Here is a 23,858-nt window from a genome sequence, read left to right on the forward strand (position 1 = left end):
CAGACAGCAAACACTGCTGTCATGTCCACTGTGTGTTTTTGTCCAAGAGGTAAAACAGAGATGTCCGTAGTTTCCAGCAGGCCGAGAGTGACTAGCATAAATATCGGCTGCTGGCCATAATGCTGGACACCTGCTTTATATCAGCTGTCAAGACAGTCATATCCCAATCAGGTACGTTACACTTGATGAAAGCTTGCCTTTGGGTTTGGTCGGGATTTTCTATTACATTCTGTCGACTTCCCTGTGCAGATAAAAGATAAAACCTCTCCGTCTGTTACATCTTTCTCAACACTTTCACCCCACTAGCCTCATATTACAGAGCTGGTGCCATCGATGTGACCAGTGCAATTCATTCCATTCCTTCATAAAAGATTTGCCTGTCCTTTCTGCTTTCCGAAGTTCACTCTGATATATACACACCCACTCACACTTCTATCCAGATTCAACGTACTGCAATACATCCAGTCGACATGTACTCAAAAAAAAGATAAAAGGGAACCGGAGCCTTCACTGGGAATCTTTAAAGCTGTCGAAATTTCAGTGCAATCCTATTCAAACAAACTGTTCCCAGGTAACAACACAAAGACGAGGCAGCTAAAACAATCTCTGTTTAAATCTCTGAACAATTTTACCCAAAACCTCCCCCATGGTAAAATTCCTTAGACTGATTTACAAATAAGTGACTCTGAAATTCAATGACGTTAATCCTACCTCATTACTGCGTCAGGAATGAAAGACGGTGAGGCATGCTTTCACAACCCCAAGTCAGAAGTTGTGATGTTACAGAAATTGCAAATAAAAAAGAAAGCAGTGATTTCTGAATTTACTTTGACTTGTATTTCATTGCAGACATAATGAACCCTAGCCTGGCAAGCCAGACTAAATGTGAATATTTAGTCTGGCCTCGATCCGTAGACATTTCTGAAGGGTGGGGGTGGAACAAACCGCTGTCTTTCAAACTGTCTCTGTGCGTATAGGCCAACGCTCTGACCAATCAGCGCAACAGTGACTGTGACGTAGTCGGAGCGACAGAAAGCAGTGGGGGAGGCCTTGAAATAAATAATTTTTCAAAATGCGTATTAATTAATAAACAGGTTCTAGATATTAAGAAGTTTGGAGATAATGACCACAAGTTTGGAGTCTGTACCACATACACTCGTTTTTTTTTTCCAAGTGTTTTTCAAGGGTTTGCTTAAACTGTTTTTGAGAGTTTTTATTTAGTGGTGTTTGGTGAAATAATTTCCCTTAAATTTAAAATAACGGGAAAATAAGAAACAATCAAAAAAGTAATGTTTCAAAGCTGTTTATTGATTCTTCGTACTGCATAAACTAGCCCCATCCTTTTGGCTACGAGCGGAGCCAGCTGGTAGATCAGACTTTTGCCATAGCCGGTCGGCAAAACAGCGAAAACGTCCTTCTTGAAAAGGAATGAGCGGAGAGCCTCTTCCTGCTCATGTTTCAACGAAAACTCCAAGTCTAATTCTTCTAAAACTGATTCCAAAGCGGAGTCAAACGTGCGCTGTTCACGAGCCGTAGCCATCTTTCCTGCTGTGCTTTCTCCAGCGTCGCGCAGCTTTGTCGTCACTCCTGCAAAAGCCCGCCCAAAGAATCCAAACAAAAACCTTGCGGTGTGATTGGCGGGCACGATTTGATGCCCGGGGTGTTTTTGTATATATGGTGCGAGGCTAGACCCATTCGCTAGGCAAAAATATTTTTGGCCGCTACGCGGGTGGGTCTAGTTTACTAGGCTAAATGAACCCCAGATATTTCATGTTTTGTCTGGTCAGCTTCATTTGTGAATATACATCCATTCCTGCGTTTCAGGCCTGCAACACATTCCCAAAAAGTTGGGACAGGATTATTTAAGGCAAGTAATGAGGTAAAACAATGAAATAATGATGTGATTTGAAACAGGTGATGTCAACAGGTGATTGCAATCATGATTTGGTACAAAATCAGTATCCAGGAAAGGCCTAGTCTTTGAGGAGCAAAGATGGGTTGAGGATCTCCAGTTCGTCAACAAACGCGTGAGAAAATTATTGAAATTCTTGAAAACAATGTTCCTCAAAGAAAAATAGGAAACAATTTGGATATTTCACCCTCTACGGTGCATATCATCATTAAACAATTCAAGGACTCTGGAGGAATTTCGGTGTGTAAAGGGCGCAAGCCTAATCTGAGCACCTGTGATCTCCGATCCCTCGGACGGCACTGCATCAAGAACCATCATTCATCTATAGCTGATATAACCACATGGGCTCGGGATTACTTTGGCAAACCTTTGATAAACTCTACAATACAGAGTTACATCCACAAATGCCAGTTAAAACTTTACTATGCAAAAAGGAAGCCTTACGTAAACTGTGTCCAGAAGCATCATCGACTTCTCTGGGGTTGTGTAGGAAAATACACCATCAACAATATTACCATAGCAATTTGCTATCGATAACACATTTTATTTATTAAAAATACATCACACTTCTTTATCAGTTTATACTTACATTTACAGTATGTTGTGGAACATCTATGAAACGGGTTAGTTCTTGTTATCGCTTACAACAGCTCTACATTACATTAATGGCATTTAGCAGACGCTCTTATCCAGAGTGACATACAACATACCTAGAGCAGCCTGGGGGGCAGTTGGGGGTTAGGTGCCTTGTTGAAGGGCACTTCAGCTGGTCTAGGGAATAGAACCAGCAACCTTTCGGTCCCAAAGCTGCTTCTCTAACCATTAAGCCACAGCTTCCCCATCTCTAAACATGCTCTAAACATTCATTCTCTCACCAGCCTCTTTTTTTCCTCTCTCTTACCAAGAAACCACAAAGCTATCTGTCCTCAAGATGTTCCTGTGTAGGAAAACTTAAACTTACTGCTTTACAAAGTGGAAACATGTGCTGTGGTCAGATGAGTCCACATTTCAGCTTGTTTTTGGGAAAACTGGACGTCGAGTTCTCAGTGCAAAAGGTGAACGTGACCATCCAGTTTGTTATCAGAGAAAGGTGCAAAACCCAGCATCTGTGATGGTATGGGGGGCATCAGTGGCATGGCATGGGTGAGTTGCATGAATGTGAAGGTACCGATGATATATTGGGATTTTAGAGAGACGTATTCATCAAGGTGATGTCTCTTCCCGGGAACTCCATGCTTATTTGAGCAGGACAATCCCAGGCCTCATTCTGCACAGGCTACAACAGCATGGCTTCGTAGACACAGAGTGTGCGCGCTTGACTGGCCTGCTGCCAGTCCAGATCTGTCTCCTATTGAGAATGTATGGCGCATCATGAAGAGGAGAATCAGACAACGGCGACCACGGACTGTTGAGCAGCTGAAGTCTTGTATCAAGCAAGAATGGACAAAAATTCTAACTGCAAAACTGCAACAATTCGTATCCTCAGATCTCATATGATTAAAAAGTGTTATTAAATGGAAAAGTGATGAATACAATGGTAATAATGCCTCTGTCCCAACTTTCTTTGAGTGTGTTGCAGGAATCAAATTCTAACTTTATGTTTACAAAATACAATTAAGTTGGTCAGTAAAACTATTGAAAATCTTTTCTTTGTACTTTTTTTCAGTTAAATAAAAGGTTCACGTGAATTAACAAATCACATATTTTCTTGCATTTTGGAAAATATTTAAACTTTTCTGGAAATGGGGTTTGTATACAAACAAATTTTCTGTTGAGTTTGGTCTGCCATCTTTTTTTATTTTTTCCGTTGCTTGAGGGAGCTGCCACACAGATTTATGGGTAATAGGCAACATCAAGATACAGTGAAGTCATCTTACAAGACAGAAAATGAGAGTTCGATCAGTTTTGAACGGTCCTTGATGCCTTAGGCCGAATCCCATTTCACCCCTTGGACCAACCCCTTGGCCCTTCCCCTCCATTTTGCGCGTTCATGTGAAGGGGTAGGGGTATCCCAATCCCAGTTAATGTGGAGGGGTAGGGGAAGGGGTAGGGCTTCTGTACCCCTCCAAACGGAGATTTTCCTGGAGCTGACTCCGAACGAAGGGGTTTGAGTGATTTCCCACAATGCCATGCGGATTTCAGCGAGATTTCATGCGGATTTCAGAAAGATGGCGGTTCCCGCGGCGAAAGATTGTCATAAATGTATTTTCTCCATTATTTACGTGTTTTAAAGTTGTTATCCAGAGGAAACACGCCGCTTGATTCGCTTTCGAGCTGAGAATGAGCAGCGATTTCTGAAATCCAAGCTGCTGCTAAAAAGCTTTGGGAGTGAGTATTGTTTTTGGTTGCTTGACTGCGTACGTTTTGTTCTGTTATTCTCGCTTTTATTGTTTACATGAGTGTTCTGACACCTCATTCTGTCGGATGTGGTGCACGAAGCGCCAAAGATATCCCATTCAGTGGTGTTAGTTAACAAATCACACCCTGCCAGCAGAGATTTCTGGTTCTGCCTCTGGCTCTGACTGTAGCGGCTGGTCGCAGCCAATGACGCATTTGGTCGCGTTTTGCTAACGTAAACGCTGACGGAGGTACGCGATGACGTATGCGATCGTTGAAGGGCTATCCCAATACGTAAGGGTTGAATTTCAAGCCCTATCCCTTGTAGCTCAGTTTCAAGGGGAAGGGCCAAGGGGAAGGGGTAGGGGTAGAAATTAGAATTGGGATTGGGCCTTACTGTGATGTTAGACATCATCCTGAGACAACATATTCCCCAGGTCGAATGCGGCAAAAGTAGCGCTTCTCATCTTTAAATGAGTTATACTGTAAATATATAAAATAAGTGTTTGCTTTACTTCCTCATGAGGAGGTAAATATACCATGCATCACTCATCACAGTGAGCTGGTAAACTTGGTGCTGGCAAAAGATGAACATGGAGGCATCCATGTTCTTCCCCCACTTTGTAGCTCGAGGGAAAAAATGACGACAATTCTGAGCTCTGACTTCCCACTTCTGATGCAGGTCAAAAGCAGGCTTACAGCAAATCCTTCATGGATTAATTGGTGAAGAATGTGTGTTCATGAAGCATGCTTTCAGAGACGGGATCACTTCTGTCGAAGAAGGAATTTGTGTTAATGCTTTCCCAATGTAGTCTATTTCTCTCTAATCGTGCATGTACACCACAAATAGTGTACATACCCACACACACGTTCTGCTACATTGCCCCAGTGTTGGAAAGCGGCATAAAACTACATAAGAAAATATTTTGCAAGACTTCCTCTTATGTCAGTCTCACGATGCCACTTTTACTCCGGAGTGTAGTTCTGAATGTGTGTTCACGTCCTAATGGAATTCCAGCGGGCTTCAGTTTTCCATTTTTTTTTCCTCAGTACATGAGACATGCTAGTCCTTGGTATTCTGACATATAAAGTGCTAGAAATCCAGTAGATAGCGTTAAGGATGAAAAAAATCTATACATACACTGGTGTGTTCCTTTTACTCTCAACTCACAGTGCATCCATTTCATTCTCTCCCATTCTATCTGAGGCTCAGGTAAATGGAGCCCAGTGCTCAGTAATTCACTTTCCCCAAGCTCGGAGACAGAAAGCAGTCGTCTCACTTCATGTGTAATCAGAGCCACAGAGACTCCAGCATCAGGATAAAGCTGCAGCATCATCCCAGCCCAGCTGCTTCACACACACTCTAATGGCCCTTAAATGGGCAGAGAGCCTGGCTGGGAGACACTGAAGCATGATGGGTATGGATTAAAATGTCAGGAGGATTCTGCTTAGCGATGTGTGTGTATTGTAAGTATAATCTTCTATTAGAGTATAATCATGCTGCAATAATTTCAACATCTGGAACAAACCAGGAAAAACTCAACTTTAGAGACACTGGGGCACATTTCTTCAAACCACCAGAGCACAAGCTCCAACATTTCACCAACAGTCCTGCCTTCATGCATGATGTTCTAAACAATAACCATTTCCACAATCTTAACTCCCCGTGATGATAAAACTAGGGCTGGCAACATGATCATACAATATTGATATTGTGAGATATGACATATGGACACGAGGGTTTTACTGGGAAATACACCACTCATATTTTTCATACAAACTACATCTGGGAGACAGAGATTCAAAACCGTGACATAAATCTCTATATGTCACTCATGAGAAAATGGATGAATTGTTTTGATAAATTTGGGTGCTTTTTATTTGTGAATGTGTCGATATAATAAAAAGAAAAATCACACATTGGCTTGAAGCTATGAAGTTTATCTTCTCGCGTTGAAAAACTCGTATTTTTCATACGAAATACAGTGGCGCTTGAAAGTTTGTGAACCCTTTAGAATTTTCTATATTTCTGTATAAATATGACCTAAAACAACATCAGATTTTCACACAAGTCCTAAAAGTAGATCAAGAGAACCCAGTTAAACAAATGAGACAAAAATATTATACTTGGTCATTTATTTATTGAGGAAAATGATCCAATATTACATATCTGTGAGTGGCAAAAGTATGTGAACCTTTGCTTTTCAGTATCTGGTGTGACCCCCTTGTGCAGCAATAACTGCAACTAAACGTTTGCGGTAACTGTTGATCAGTCCTGCACACCGGCTTGGAGGAATTTTAGCCCGTTCCTCCGTACAGAACAGCTTCAACTCTGGGATGTTGGTGGGTTTCCTCACATGAACTGCTCGCTTCAGGTCCTTCCACAACATTTCGATTGGATTAAGGTCAGGACTTTGACTTGGCCGTTCCAAAACATTAACTTTACTCTTCTTTAACCATTCTTTGGTAGAACGACTTGTGTGCTAAGGGTCGTTGTCTTGCTGCATGACCCACCTTCTCTTGAGATTCAGTTCATGGACAGATGTCCTGACATTTTCCTTTAGAATTCGCTGGTATAATTCAGAATTCATTGTTCCATCAATGATGGCAAGCCGTCCTGGCCCAGGTGCAGCAAAACAGGCCCAAACCATGATACTACCACCACCATGTTTCACAGATGGGATAAGGTTCTTATGCTGGAATGCAGTGTTTTCCTTTCTCTAAACATAATGCTTCTCATTTAAACCAAAAAGTTCTATTTTGGTCTCATCCGTCCACAAAACATTTTTCCAATAGCCTTCTGTCTTGTCCACGTGATCTTTAGCAAACTGCAAACAAGCAGCAATGTTCTTTTTGGGGAGCAGTGGCTTTCTCCTTGCAACCCTGCCATGCACACCATTGTTGTTCAGTGTTCTCCTGATGGTGGACTCATGAACATTAACATTAGCCAATGTGAGAGAGGCCTTCAGTTGCTTAGAAGTTACCCTGGGGTCCTTTGTGACCTCACTGACTATTACACGCCTTGCTCTTGGAGTGATCTTTGTTGGCCGACCACTCCTGGGGAGGGTAACAATGGTCTTGAATTGCTTAGGCTGCCAATGTGCTGGGCTTCGCCTAGTAAAGTCTGGCAGTTGAATACTCCATGTTCGCCATATATTGTACATTAATCAACCAATGTGTAACAATGTTTATCTCCTTATTAAACCAATACTCCAAATAGTTTTCTTTGCTGCTGTAAAGCCACGGCACGGTGGTGTAGTGGTCAGCACAGTCGCCTCACAGCAAGAAAGTCCTGGGTTCGAGCCCAGCAGCTGGTGGGGGCCTTTCTGTGTGGAGTTTGCATGTTCTCCCCGTGTCTGCATGGGTTTCCTCCGGGTGCTCCGGTTTCCCCCCACAGTCCAAAGACATGCAGTTAGGTTAATGTGAGGCGGCCTTGGGCTGAAGCGCCCTTGAGCAAGGTACCTGACCCCTGACTGCTCCCCGGGCGCTCTGGTATGGCCGTCCACTGCTCTGGGTGTGTTCACTGCTTCGGATGGGTTAAATGCAGAGGATGAATTTCACTGTGCTTGAAGTGTGCATGTGACAAATAAAGGTTTCTTCTTCTTCACAAAAAATAATTCTTTATATTAAAGCAAAGTTCAAAACAGTATCATCATTCAACAGACAAACATGGATCTGGGATAATCATCGTCCAAAAGTATTTTACTCATAATATTACATACACGAGTCCATAAAGTGTTCACTTTAGCACAAAACATGTGTAGTATTGATCCCACAGAAGAGTTTACACGCAAAGTACAATGAGGACTTGAAAGCAGACCCATTCTATAAAGTTTGTAAGGAGTGGCATCAGATTTATTTTAAAGTTGATGGCTTAAATTTCAAGACGTTATTTACATTAATGGCATTTAACAGATGCTCTTATCCAGAGCAACATATAGCACACCCAGAGCAGCCCAGGGAGCGGTTGGGGGTTAGGCGCCTTGCTCAAGGGCACTTCAGCCATTCCTGCTGGTCCAGAGAATCAAACCAGCAACCTTTTGGTCCCAAAACCGCTTCTTGAACCATTAGGCCACGGCTTCCTTTGACCAAATTCAGTGTCAGTCTGGCTGAGCACCTGCTTTACTTAGTTCCCTGTACCAAATAACTTCAACGGGTAGCATTTTACACTGTGAACTTACAAGAGAATTGTATATTTTTGTATCCCATCCCCGAGAGCACTGACTGCTTGTTGAAGTCAAGTTTATTTTTATAGTGCTTTTAACAATAGACGTTGTTGCAAAGCAGCTTTACAGAATTTTAATGACTTTAAACATGAGCTAATTTTATCCCTAATTTATCCCCAATGAGCAAGCCTGTGGCGACGGTGGCAAAGAAAAACTCCTTCAGACAACATAAGGAAGAAACCTCAAGAGGAACCAGACTCAAAAGGGAACCCATCCTCATTTGGGTGATAACAGACAACGTGATTATAACATTTTTAACATGAAGTTAAACCATTCGGATAATGAATGGGCTCAGATTTGTGCATCACACATGACACCACAGGCTATCAATGATGACTACAATCATAAATAAAGAATAAAAGAAGAGCCTGGGAGGTTTTAGCACGGATACTCTGATACAACTACCTAAAGCGCAAAACTAATTTTTATTCAAAACTACTTTGTCACGTACTAAATTCAGTAACCAATACATTTCACTAACAAAAATATACTGACAATTTTTTTTCAAATATATCAAAAACAGGGCGGCACGGTGGTGTAGTGGTTAGCGCTGTCGCCTCACAGCAAGAAGGTCCGGGTTTGAGCCCCGCGGCCGGCGAGGGCCTTTCTGTGCGGAGTTTGCATGTTCTCCCCGTGTCCGCGTGGGTTTCCTCCGGGTGCTCCGGTTTCCCCCACAGTCCAAAGACATGCAGGTTAGGTTAACTGGTGACTCTAAATTGACCGTAGGTGTGAGTGTGAATGGTTGTCTGTGTCTATGTGTCAGCCCTGTGATGACCTGGCGACTTGTCCAGGGTGTACCCTGCCTTTCGCCCGTAGTCAGCTGGGATAGGCTCCAGCTTGCCTGCGACCCTGTAGAAGGATAAAGCGGTTAGAGATAATGAGATGAGATATATCAAAAACAATGAGGATCCTTTTTTGTCAAACTTTAAAACTTTACATCCTAAAATTATGACATTTCCTGGTTTCATTCAGTTTCTGAAGATGAAACACTACAGAAGTCAGGCTTGATGCAGACTCACTCCTGTATCTGGAGCAAAACTGTAAGAATTCAAAGTATCTCCCATATCCTTATTTACTTCAAAAAAACAAACTTAAAAAGAACTCATGGTCATGTCTCGTGTTAGCGCTGTGGAAACGTCAGTCCTTTAAAAGAGCAGGATTTAGCAAAAAGAGGTGAAGATGCCCTCCAGTGACTTTCCTCTCTCATCTGACAAAGACGTCTGGTGCCCTTCTGTCTATAGTTCGAGTAAATGTGATCTTTCCCTAATGCAACATTAGCATCTCTCAGACCATTAGCTCGTAATGTCTGTCTTGGAAAGTGTTGTCGCACTCACACTGGAGCAAAACGTTCCTAATAATACTAAATACTAAAACATGTTAATCCCACCTTTTATTCATTTGATTTTAGCATACTTTACCTCGACTATAATTTTTTTCCCAATAAAAGGGGAAGCCACGGTTTAATGGTTAGGGAAGCAGCTTTGGGATCAAAAGGTCACCGGTTCAATTCCTTGGACCAGCAGGAATGGTTGAAGTGCCATTGAGCAAGGCACCTATCCCACAACTGCTCCCCAGGCTGCTCTGGGTCTGTTGTATGTTGCTCTGGACAAGAGCATCTGCTAAATGCCTGTAATGTAATGTAATGTAAAAAGGCAATGATGAAGCATATTTTACTGGTTCTCAACATTTTTCAATTTTAATAAAGTTGTGTGTAAATGTTCATGTTAGCCAAACCAACAAGAGTGTTCTAAGAGCACAATATCCCCAGCTGGCAACTAGGCCATAACTCTGGTAAAATGCGACTGGAGTGAACGAAATTACAATATGCATATTACTGACATAGAACAAAGAATCCTGTCAAGTTTCGTGAAATTCCTCCAAAAATTGTGAGGGGAATTGATTTCAGAAGGTGAGTACCCTTCCCGGGACGCACAGACAGACATCGCCACGACATAATCCCCCTTCGGGCCTTTCAGGCAGCAGGGGATAAAAATTGTGAGGGAAGTTGATTTCAGAAAGCAAGCACACCTTGATGAAATTGCCAAAGTACAAGTTTGTCAATAATCAAGGGCATAACTCTGGGAAAATTTGCCCAAATTAAACAAAATTTCAATATGCGTATAACTGTCATATAACAAAGCCTTTTGCCAAGTTTGGTGAAATTCCTCCACAAATTGTGAGAGGAGTTGATTTCAGAAGAACGTACACCCTCATGAAATTGTCAAAGTACAAGTTATTTAATCAAGGGTCAAAACTCTGGGAAAATTTTCACACATGAAATTAAATCGCAATATGCGTATTACCGTCATATAACAAGGCCTTCTGCCAAGCTTCGAGAAATCCGTCCAAAAATTGTGAGAGGAGTTGATGCCAGAAGGCGAGCACACCTTCATGAAATTGTGAAAGTACAAGCTTGTTAATCAAAGGCCACAACTCTGGTAAAATGCGACCGAATTGAACAAAATTGCAATATGCGTATTACCGATATATAACAATGCCTTCTGCCAAGTTTCATGAAATTCCTCCAAAAATTGTGAGAGGAGTTGATTTCAGAAGGTGAGCACCCTTCCCAGGATGGACAGACAGACATCGCAACAACATAATCCCCCTTCAGGCCTTTCGGCCAGCAGGGGATAAAAACCAGAAGAATTCCCAGTTTTCAAATGCTGATTATCTTCTTATTTGTGTGTGTATGTTAATGAATGCCAGTCACCTGTAAATCTGCATTTGGTGACACACACACACAAAAAAAAACCAAACTCCCCAAAAAGCTGAAAGGATAATGACAAAAATGAATGGCAAAAAACTATTTTGTCAGAGGTAGAAGTGAAAGTGGTTCTGACTCTCGTCTACGCCAGTTAGCGGAACAGCACCTGAAAAGATTCAAATGAACTGGATGAGAATTAAGTGAAAAGAAGTCAAGCTCAGATGACTGTGAAAGTCAAATGAAAATGGTTTGATATGAAAACAGGGGAAAAATATCTCCTGTACGCAGGTGATCATGGAGACCAAGCACATCATACAGGAAAACCATTTTTTATTCAAAGCAAAGAAAAGTGTCTTGGTGAATCTCAGCTCTAAATCCTTTGCACCCTCTTCGATGGCGTGTTGGACGAGCAGGAAGTGGAAGGTCTCCTGTACACTAGAGAGTATACGGCACAGTGCAGCTTGAGACCAACTAGATTGGTCACTTAATGGCCACTTGCTGCTGTATTTGTGTGTACTGTAAATGAAAACTGGTTCTCAATAGATTTTACCTGGTTAAATAAATAATAATAATAATAATAATAATAATAATTTACATAGCTACATAAGCTATTCAAACTTGACAGCGGCAGCTGTCCATCGCTAGCGATGATGACTGCTTCATTAGGATGCAAAGAAACACAGATGGGCCGCAAGGCTCGCACCAGAGCAACAAAGTCGTCCTCAGTAGTGGCATGAATGGCCCGGCCGAGCTGCTGTGGAATGTCCGATTTCGTGAGCCCTTGTATACTCCCTTTGACGCTGATCTTCAACTGCGGACACTGAGCTTTTAACTAGAATGAATGAATGCCTTTTTATTGTCACTGCACAAATGTACAACAAAAATTAGTTCATCAGAGGAGAGCAAAGCCGCTGCGTATATGCATGCTGCTACTCTTGTGCACTTCAGCCCAAGGCCGTCCCATGTTAACCTAACTGCACGTCTTTGGACTGTGGGGGAAACCGGAGCACCCGGGGGAAACCCATGCAAACTCCACACAGAAAGGCCCCTGTCAGCCACTGGGCTCGAACCCAGAACCTTCTTGCTGTGAGATGATAGTGCTAACCACTACACCACCGTGCCACCCCTGTGCTTCGCCATGTTGCTCTATCCGAGGCATCCCTTTCCCACATCTCACCGATAACACTGGCATTCTTCATGTTCCTCTTCAAAACATCTTTGTACCTCAGTTTCTATCCTCCTTGGCTCCTCTTTCCTCGGCTCAGTTCTCTGTAGAAAACGGCCCTGGGTAGTCGCGTGTCAGGCATGCGCCAGATGTGTTGAACAAAGTTGGGAGGCTGAGATCAGGACTTCCATGCTTATGGTACTGGCTTGCCTGAGGACTTCTACATCAGAGACCTTGCTCTGCCATCTTATTTTGAGAATTTGACGCAGGTGTCGGAGTTGTATCCTGGTCACTTTCTTGAAATGTTTACAGTAGAGCATCATGCGTTCAGCGGCGTAAAGCAGAGATGGTAAGACTGCAGCGTTGTATATTTTCAGCTTGGTGGTTCTCTTGATGTCATGGCGAGACCAGAGTTGCTTTTGTAATGCACCGAAGGCTTTGGTGGCAGTTTGAATCCAGCAAGTCTGATGAGTTTGTGTTGGTAACTGCACTGCCAAAGTAGATGAAACCCTCAGAACCCCCAAGAGGCTTTCCATTGACCAAAACTACGTCGTTTGGCATTGACCTTGCCTACGGCTCAGGTGAGGGTTGGTACAGGAGTTCTGTTTTCGTGGTACTGATTCTCAATCCAAATAGGGTTGCAGCTGTGGCAAAGCGATCAATGATCTCCTGCATGTCGTCCAGATCTGTTGCTACAAATGCAGAGTCGTCTGCGTACAGCACTTCTCACAGGCAAATTTGCAGTTGACAGCGTAAACTGGATATAAAGTAATATCTTATCACAAATTAGATAATTTAAAATGGATCAGTTGAGGTAAACATTAGTTAGCTTAATAAATGTATGCACACTTTGGAGCATGACTTTTTTTTTTTTTTTTAAAAAGAAGTTTTTCCGAAATTTTCGTAAATACCACTTTTCTTGCATAAATATTCACACGAATGATTTACAAATAAATCTGTTCATGTATCCAGCTTGACAGATGAGACCCAGGTTTTTTAAAGTCATGACTATTTCTGCAAACATCTCATCTCATCTCATTATCTCTAGCCGCTTTATCCTTCTACAGGGTCGCAGGCAAGCTGGAGCCTATCCCAGCTGACTACAGGCGAAAGGCGGGGTACACCCTGGACAAGTCGCCAGGTCATCACAGGGCTGACACATAGACACAGACAACCATTCACACTCACATTCACACCTACGGTCAATTTAGAGTCACCAGTTAACCTAACCTGCATGTCTTTGGACTGTGGGGGAAACCGGAGCACCCGGAGGAAACCCACGCGGACACGGGGAGAACATGCAAACTCCGCACAGAAAGGCCCTCGCCGGCCACGGGGCTCGAACCCAGGACCTTCTTGCTGTGAGGCGACAGCGCTAACCACTACACCACCGTGCCGCCCCTCTGCAAACATCTAAATCTGGTTATTTTGTTTTGGTTACAAAATGGATACGACAGCAACAACGTTTTCGATTTATAAGCTAACGCTTACATATTTTCCTCTGGGAGACACGATCCAGTGGATATTAAACTTTATTTGACGGCTTCAAGCTTTCAAACGTTCCAGCTCTGACTGGACTTCCTACTCACATCACTGCCCTGTTAAAGCTGATGTACACTTGTAGTGCATTATGGGAAACCTCAGCTCGAGCTCGCTTCAATCAATAACAGAATCAGGGACACGCTGCGTAAATCTTTTCGAGCTTTTTACATTACACATTCTCATGTAGCACTTGAAAGAAAAGGGACTGAGCTGCTGTATGTTTTTGATTCACACGCTCTGGCGCGCACACACCAGGTTTGTGTAGCGAGTAAATAATGATCTTGTTGCTCTCAGATATAAAGATTTATCATCTCAGAGATTAAAAAAAAAAAAAAGCTTGTGAAGCTCTGCATCAGCAAGAGAGTCAAAGAGACACAGCAGTCTTTTCAGCACCAAGACAAAAAGGAAGAGGGACGCTTTCTGGGGAAGCCGTGCTGTTCAACAACCCCTTACTGCCGAAAGCTCACGCTCACAAGTTTCACAACAGCGACAATTTCAGAATCAGCATGAGCTCAATGAAGACAGATAAGATAAAGGAGAGTCTTGGAGTGTTTTAGAAGTTCAATTTCTAAAGCGTAATGATGAAAAATCACCCTCCTCTAAACTGCCATTACCCTTTTCCATCCCTTTAGGATTGTGTGATATCATTCGATATGATCCATCCTGACGATTTTATTTCTATTCATGAGCTTTCCACAGCAAGGTGCACTGGTTATGAGGAGGTTTTAAAGCCAAATGACAATAAAACAAGACAAAAATCCAAAACATACGATTCAACGAACAGTCTCCAGACCTGAAGTGAAGAAGGAAGTGTGTATACTACTAGCCTGGGCCCGCCCATCCTAAGCGTGACGCAACACGAGGGCCTGTTTCGAGCTTAGTCTGGCCAGGCAGGCTATCTACAGCATTTCCAAGCTCCCGAAAAATCGGGAACCAATCAACTTTGAGCATCTCCAACGGCCCTGGGTAGAGGCGTGTTCAAGGCACTGACGTAGTAGAACTGCGACCGGAAGCCATAGATTGTTTACAGAATCTATGCCGGAAGCGCTTCATTCACATCACGAACATGGAGCAGCGGCAAGCCTTTAACACAGCGGTAGACGCTGTATTGAAAGCATTCAACGGGAAGTTCTCATTGAAAACGGAGCAAAGAGCAGCCCTGGAGGTATTTATTGAAAGGAAGGACGTTTTCGCCTTGCTCCCGACCGGCTTCGGTAAGAGTTTAATCTACCAGTTAGCCCCGTCGCGTCGCATACGTCAGAGGAAAGAGTGATGTGATTGGTTTAAGCTTCGTCACAGCCTTTTCTGGCTTCGACCAGTAGCAAACTGAGGCATTTCAGGGAGGCGGGTCAACCACGGGCTCTGGGAAACGGTTTGGCTTAATAGCTTGGCCAGACCAATAGCTCGTAGAGCTTTGAAGTCGCGTTAGCCAGGCTAGTATACTACATCTGAGAGGATCCAAAAGCTGCTCTGAAGTTGGAGGCAGTTATAAAGTGGAGGATTTCAGGTTATTAGACAACATTTATATTAAATTTAATAAATCCTGAGAAAATGTCTAGATTTTTTTGATACATCACCATTAATGTCATAATATATCCATTTTTGTAATGTAGAACCTGAACACATTTCCCCTATGTGGATGCAGATGTTTGCACTCGACTATAAGGGAGTGAATATCCTTAAAAAACACGCATTATTAACCACTTATTGACTGAGCACGAGGTCTTTACGGGAAAACATCAGACCTCGGTCTTTCTGTACGGACAGTGCCGAGGCTCGGCATAATTAGCGAGGTTAATAAGGAGTTTATTGTATGACTTTTTTATTTTTAAGATTAAAATAGACGGTCATTGTAACGAGGCGTGACGCTGCTTTCAGTCACGTCATATTTGTAACGTAGTTGAGTCACGCATGCAGAATAAACAGCTAGCGGTTTCAAAACTGAATTTCTGTTCGCGGTTACTGAATGCTCTTCGTTGCTCATTTCTTGAACAACTCAGTGACTTGTTTGTTTTTTGTGTTTCGGCTGTTTTTGATCCGTTTTGATTTCCAATTCATCTTTTTTTGTCGTTTTGTTTGTTTTTTGCAACATTGAAAGTGGCGCCTTGGAAAGAAAGTCTGTAATCGCCCACGGGCATTACGGGAAAATACTGCCCGCCGAGGAACCAATCAATCAGAGTGCACGATTTTACATGAAGTAGCTCATGCCACATTATATCAGGTATTCGTAAAAATATGGAGGTGATTATAGGAAATCGTGCACACTGATTGGTTGAGAAATTCAGACTATTTCTCGATAATCACCTCGAGCGACTCGGAAAAATGGCGGCCAATCACTTTGTCACCGTAACTGAGGAAGAATTACAAACGATGAAAGAAAATGCTGTTCCTAAAAGCACTAAAGATGCTACGAAGTTTGGTCTAAAACTATTCAAAGGTAAGGTGGGATTGTGATTTACTTTATCTATTTCAAAACAAAAGTATTTTATGAGACTCGGCGTAGATAAGCGACACAACCCTGCGCCGCACCATTATTACGTTTGCATGCTGCTTTTAAAGTCTGAAATAAATGATTTTTTAATAATTTTTTTTAAATAATCACCTGTGTATTTCTACTAAAACAATTATCCACCTCAGGCTCAGTAAATATCAGTGAGTAATAACCTCGACATCATCTCATTTATTATTCACCAATGTTCACTTCACCTTCGGCGAATAATTGTTAAATAACATTCTTTGTTTCTTATAGGCTTTTCCTGCAGGGTAAGGCAGGGTACCAGCTTCCCCACTGTTTAAATCCACAACCCCTTTGCCTTTTTTGTTAAATGTGACCAGAGACAGAGAGAGAGGGGGCGAGCGAGCAGAAAGGACAGACCGATAGGAGCAGGAGGTGCTTTGCCTGATATGTGTCCTCTCTGATAAGTCATCACTGTGCAACCCGCTCACCTCAGGTCTATACGTCTGTACATCTGAACCCTAACCGTTTCGCAGAAATGTCACTCAAGAGCAGCTGTGAAGTGGGCATGGGTTTACAATGACAGCTTTTATATTCATCCAGGAGATTCAGCCTGGTATTATTCTCAACCTCAATTCAATCATGGTCTGGTGGACAGCCTTACATAACCCGCCTGGATACACATAACCAACACTGATGTGTTGTTTTTTGTTTTGTTTTGTTTTTTTTATTAAAAAAAAAAAGACTGAACTGCCTGCTGCTGTCATCTCACAGCTAATTCTCTGCTACAATCAAATAAAATTAACCAAATTCTGACTGATTAAAAGGTGTTAATTAATTTTCTCAAACAAATCACAAGTATATTCAGGATTAAAGCACTCATTCTAATACATCTGGCTGCTCCACTATATATAAATATATACAGTACCATTCAAAAGTTTGGACACCCCTTCTAATTCAATGGTTTTTCTTTATTTTTATTAATTAAAAGACACTTCATGCCTTAAAGTAATGATGGATGTCATTTCTCTTTACTTACAGTAGTTGAGCGGTTCGACATAATATGGATTACTACAGTTGTGGAATAGGGCTATTTACTGTATTTACTTTATTTGGCAAGAAATTGCACTAATTAACTTTTGATGAGCCACCTGTTAATTGAAAAGCGTTCCAGGTGACTACCTCATGAAGCTGGTTAAGATAACGCCAATAGCGTGCAAAGCGTCAAGGTAAACAGTGGCCACTTTGAAGAATCTAAAATATGAAACGTTTTTTTGTTCACCACATAATTCTATATATGTTCCAGATGCTATTTCATAGTTTTGATGTCTTCAGTATTCTTCTACAATGTAGAAAATAGTCAAAATACATGAATGAGTGGGGGTGTACAAACTTTTGACTGGTACTGTGTGTGTATGTATAAATCACACACAAACACACCAAGTATACTTTAATTTTGTGATGCTTTCTGTAAAGAAAGCTATGGAAGGAGTCTCCAGTGTCAGTGCTTTGGAATGGTCCATACATTTTCCACCACAGGAACGTCTTCAAACACTTTCTTCTTTCTTAGTAACATATAAACTGAAAGTTTTTGTGTCATGAATTTCAAGAGAGAGACAAAAGACAGTCTGGCGAGGGAGAGCTTGATTGTTTATAGCTGCTATAATGGAAGTGATTACAGAGACTGACTAGTTTTTGTGGGTGTTCCATAACATTAGACATAGCAATAAATGGGCTTTAAAAAAATAAAATAAATAAAATAAGTAGTATCTAATTCAACTGGTTACTCGAAGGGCATATTCACACTCAGAACGATTGCCTTGTACCGTTTCCGAGAGCGACTATCCCCCATCCCAACTTCCCTACTGTCCTTCATGTTCCGGTGCCTAGTCTGCTTACATCATTATGATGTAGCTTTATTCAACGACTACAATTCACGTTCATCAATAAGGTGAGACTCAGACCCATTATGAACCCAAATATTCTCCAATGAACCGAAAAGTGCACACTATAGCGTTCAAGCCCAACTGAACCGCACCTGAGTACACCTCTTCCAAGCGGGCCAAGTGAACTCCACCCAAGCGCAGTACACAGCGATCACACTACTCAAATGAATCGGACTTGGGGTTCAAACACACTCCGATGCGGTACGGATCACGTAGTGAGAGTATACCCTTAAAGCTAGACTGCCTTTCAGATTTTTCCAGTGAAGGTCATAAAAAGAATTTTCCCCGACACCCAGTTATTTCTGTTTAGTGGACTGAAAGCTGCTGAATTTGAATCACAGACTTCCAATTTTATTAGTTTTTTTTAATAGAACAATTAATGAATTTCAGGCCATGTGGCCCTAAATTCTCCGCTATTTTTTCCTGCTTCATCATGACCCAATTCAAGATACTACATCATGCATGACGTGGTGGGCTTTCACCGTTCGCGCAAGGCATTGTGGGATACAAATTTGAAACAGGAGAGAAAAATGGAGGACGTGAGTGTGTGAATGAAACGTGAAAGACCGACTACAGTAACGGAAAGTGAGAAGAAAAGATGTTATGTTGCGAAGGAAAGGAAACGCAGGACCAAACTAATAAATATTGGCGGTCAACAAGCACCTCGGTGCAATCAGCTGTTCGTTTAGCGACAGAATGATGTAACTGTCAGTGCACGGTCAAAGGTAAACCTGCGCATGCGCACACGGACTTCCTCTGTCTGCTTGACTGTGCAAAGCAAGCGATTTCATGCACATTATTTGCTCGGGAATCCCCTCAAATTAAATAACTTCCCAGCCACAGAATGGCCTGATATTTTGTGAGGTATTACAGAAATAAACATATATCACAATGACAAAATTTCAGAGAGAACTAAATTTCACTGATTTTATGAAATTGAAAGGCCGTCTAGCTTTAATTTCCTGTAAGTGTGATCGTGTCTGTGTTCGAGAGCAATAGATTGGCAACCCACACAGGGTCAACTGAGATTGGCTCACAGGTTCAGCTGGGATTGGCTCCAGCTCAGGAGCAATGGGTAAGGCCAAGAAAAAATAATTGTTTGTTTCCGGTTACCCGACCGACCGTTTAAAAAATGCCCCGACCCTAGACTTTTTTGTTAGATGTTTAAAAAAAAAATGCATTTTCGCCGACCAACAATAAATTTTGAAAAAAAAATATCTGCATTACGATTTGCATAATATTGTCGATCTGACAAGTGACTAATTCTAAAACGCATATATCGGACAAGAAACACTCATTGATTTCTCACGGCCTCAATCTGACGTCATGACCTCTTTCCGGGAAACTCCGGCTTGTGTTGTACACAACGCTAGGCATCATGGCGGCCAACGAAGTGTTTTCGATTACCGTGATCGGTTGCGACCACACGGAAGATTGTAAGACAATAAGTTCATTTTATAAGTTTTCAACTGTAAAAGAACTCTACGAACATTATCATCCTCCGCTGGACGAGTCATGCAAACAGTATACACACAGCGCCCAGGCTAACGGCGGTATCGATATCACGATGGATATCACCTAAAATGTATTTAAAAAAAAAAAAACTACCTACCCGGTATTTTGTGTGATAAAAAAATAAAAAATAAAAAGACCTACCTACCTACCCTATTTTTTTTCAAGATGTAATAGGAAACAAACAATTATTTTTTCTTGGCCTAAGCGGTATAAAAAAATGAATGAATGAATGAATGAATGAATGAATGAAAATGTAAAACATTGGCAAATTGCTGTGGTATAAAAGGAATAAAGCACTTCGAGGCATGCTTACATATGACACCTGAAATGAATTTGTTGGTAGAATTAATGCTTGCTTACACAGAGGGATATTACATAGTACAGAAAAGACAGACAGACAGACAGATAAATAACCACTGATCAGCTTATCCAAATTAGCAACAGACTTTTAGGTATAAAGTACTGAAAGTACATGGCATTTTGATTTGGTAGGATGCCACTAGAATACACATACTGTACTCACTAGGCCTATCGAGTACAGTACTACACTGACCCTGAAGTAACCTTATTACCACCGCCAACTTTGTTGAAAAAGGTTATGTTTTGTTTGTTTGTTTGTTCCCAACATAACTCGAAAAGTAGTGAACGGATTTTGATGAAATGTTGAGGAAAGGTAAGCCATGGGCCAAGGAACAATTGATTAGATTTTGATGCAAATCCAGACATGTACGTGGATCCAGGATTTTTTTTTTTTTTTTTTTTTTGCCTGTTTCCAACATAACTCAGAAAGCAAAAAATAGTGAACAGATTTGGATGAAATTTGGTGTACAGCTTTAGTACTATCCTAGCTTCAAGTGATTTGATTTTGATAATGCAGTACGTGACTTGGCGGAGGTATTCACTCTCCAGAGTGCCCTTCTAGTTTATTTGTGTGAAAGGAAGACAGACTTTCCTCATAAATATAGCACTTTTACACACAGGATTTCAACATTACTGACCATTAACGTACAAACTACATTAAAATTATCCAAAAACAAACAAACAAACAAAAAAACTTATGCCTATCTGGACCCATCCAGAAGGGGTCCAAACTCAACATAAGACACCTTGATAATCTCCACATGATTTTTACCAGCTCTGGGTAGCATTTATTACGTGATTGTACTTATTGAAATAAAGTTTCAGCGATAAGGTTTACTCTGTTTTAATAACACGTTTCAGTAACTGAAGTAAATGCTGACTGATGTTCAGGGAAACATTTTGTTATCTGCTTTCCTCCATCTTCTGCCTGCATGTTGATGTGTTGGAGTCATTCAAGGTTAATGGGCTGTTTATTGATTTCTGAGGGTTTCATATAGCTTTGTAGCCTATTATTATAAGAGATGGGCGGCACGGTGGTGTAGTGGTTAGCACTGTCGCCTCACAGCAAGAAGGTCCTGGGATCGAGCCCAGCGGCCAGCGAGGGCCTTTCTGTCTGGAGTTTGCATGTTCTCCCCGTGGGTTTCCTCCGGGTGCTCCGGTTTCCCCCACAGTCCAAAGACATGCAGTTTAGGTTAACTGGTGGCTCTAAATTGACCGTAGTTGTGAATGTGAGTGTGAATGGTTGTCTGTGTCAGCCCTGTGATGACCTGGCGACTTGTCCAGGGTGTACCCCACCTTTCGGACATAGTCAGCTGGGATAGGCTCCAGCTTGCCTGCAACCCTGTAGGACAGGATAAGCGGTGATGGATGGATGGATGGATGGATTATAAGAGATTAGTGTGTCGGTGGTTTATAAATCTCTCATTCAGAATCAGGAGTAGTTTGGGTCTGGCATATCCTCAGGAATAATGTGTACAGGGAAAAAAATAGCTTGACAATTAAGCTTTAATAAAAGTCATTAAAGATAAATTAAAAAAACAGTCCAGACAACTGGGCGGCACGATGGTGTAGTGGTTAGCGCTGCTGCTTCACAGCAAGAAGGTCCGGGTTCGAGCCCCGTAGTCAGCAAGGGCCTTTCTGTGCGGAGTTTGCATGTTCTCCCCGTGTCCGCATGGGTTTCCTCCGGGTGCTCCGGTTTCCCTCACAGTCCAAAGACATGCAGGTTAGGTTAACTGGTGACTCTAAATTGACCGTAGGTGTGAATGTGAGTGTGAATGGTTGTCTGTGTCTATGTGTCAGCCCTGTGATGACCTGGCGACTTGTCCAGGGTGTACCCCGCCTTTCGCCCGTAGTCAGCTGGGATAGGCTCCAGCTTGCCTGCGACCCTGTAGAACAGGATAAAGCGGCTAGAGATAATATAATGAGATGAGATTAGTCCAGACAACTTTCCTGGAGATGTATTTTTTCACTTGAACCCACACTACACTACTGTCCTGTGTAAATAAACAGTGTGACAGCAGTAACACCTACAAGGATTTGTACTATACTATTTAGTCCTGAAGTGCGCATGCGCGCGCTGTACCTGGTTAGTTGTGTCCTGCGGCAGGTTCTTGATGACAATCTTTCTCCTGTTGCTCAGTTCTCGCCGAGTTTTCCCCAGCCTCCTTTCAGTCTCCTCCGGCTCCAGCTCGGCCATGTCCCGGAGGATGGTGTCCTCAGAAGACCCGTCTTCCTCCGGCCGGCTCTGGGGGATTTCCTCCGAGTCCGGCACGGGGGAATTGGGGCGCTTCACGGCGGCGGGCGCTGTGGGCGGCTGCATGGAGGAAGCGGCCGCCATTTTGCAGCGCGCGGTTCGGAGAGTGAGTTGAGTCGGGTGGGAGCCTCGCTTCTCTCTGCTGATCCCCATCCACAGCGGACTGAACACTCTCTCCCTCTCTCTCTCTCTCTCACACACTCCCCCTCTCTCTCTCTCTCTCTCTCTCTCAGTGTGCGCTCCACTGAATCCTCCTGGCGACCTCCACCGATAGAAACATGAACAGTGCTGATGGGGTCGAATAAACACAACAGCTGCAAATCTCATCCATCTCCAACACATCTCACACAGTCACTGCAATCCTTCCAAAATTCAGAGATTGCACAAGTGTTTACAAGATCTTCTTCTTTCGGCTGCTCCTGTACGTTCAGCAGATCTGATCTGGCAAAGGGTTTAAAGGTCACGGGCAAGAGTTTTCATTTTATGCACAAAACTTTATATGTTAAAAAAAAAACCTCTGTAATTTTCTTCTGGTCCCAAGAAGTACTGTTAATAAGTCTCATCTCATCATCTCTAGCCGCTTTATCCTGTTCTACAGGGTCGCAGGTGAGCTGGAGCCTATCCCAGCTGACTACGGGCGAAAGGCGGGGTACACCCTGGACAAGTCGCCAGGTCATCACAGGGCTGACACATAGACACAGACAACCATTCACACTCACATTCACACCTACGGTCAATTTAGAGTCACCAGTTAACCTAACCTGCATGTCTTTGGACTGTGGGGGAAACCGGAGCACACGGACAACATGCAAACTGCGCACAGAAAGGCCCTTGCCAGCCACGGGGCTCGAACCCGGGACCTTCTTGCTGTGAGGCGACAGCGCTAACCACTACACCACCGTGCCGCCCATGCATGACGTCATTTAAGCCAAACAAACCGCTTGAGTTGAGTCCACTTCTGTTTATTTGCATTGCCGTTCGGCTTGAGTGCAGACGTGCGTTCGGGAATTTCCAAAGAAAAACCATGTCTTATTGTTGTGCAAGTGAACTGTAACAACAGGACCAGGTCAGGAAGAAGTTTTTACCTTTTTCCGAAAAAGGAGAAGAGGCGGAGCGAGAGGGTTGGCTTTTTCTGGAAGAGGAGACGAGGCAGAGAAGAAGAAGAAACCTTTATTCGTCACATGCACACTTCAAGCACAGTGAAATTCATCCTCTGTATTTAACCCATCTGAAGCAGTGAACACGCGCATGCACACACCCAGAGCAGTGGGCAGCCACACCAGAGCACCCGAGGAGCAGTCAGGGGTTCGGTACCTTGCTCAAGGGCACCTCAGCCCAAGGCCGCCCCACGTCAACCTAACTGCATGTCTTTGAATTGTGAGGGAAGCCAGAGCACCCGGAGGAAACCCACGCAGACACGGGGAGAACATGCAAACTCC

General features: G+C 42.8%; 1 protein-coding gene across 3 annotated transcripts in view; it reads right to left on the minus strand.

Moving 5' to 3' along the window:
- Positions 1-22,620, minus strand: part of raver2 (ribonucleoprotein, PTB-binding 2) — a 271,860-nt gene extending 249,240 nt beyond the window's left edge. For all 3 annotated transcript variants that reach the window (XM_060919929.1, XM_060919928.1, XM_060919927.1), the window contains exon 1: positions 22,249-22,620. In XM_060919929.1, the coding sequence (XP_060775912.1) occupies positions 22,249-22,572 (324 nt within the window). In that variant the 5' untranslated portion in view covers positions 22,573-22,620. The remainder of the gene's footprint in view (positions 1-22,248) is intronic.
- Positions 22,621-23,858: the final 1,238 nt, after the last annotated feature.

The sequence above is a fragment of the Neoarius graeffei genome, chromosome 4, assembly GCF_027579695.1.
Source record: "Neoarius graeffei isolate fNeoGra1 chromosome 4, fNeoGra1.pri, whole genome shotgun sequence".
In the NCBI taxonomy this organism is placed as follows: Eukaryota; Metazoa; Chordata; class Actinopteri; order Siluriformes; family Ariidae; genus Neoarius; species Neoarius graeffei.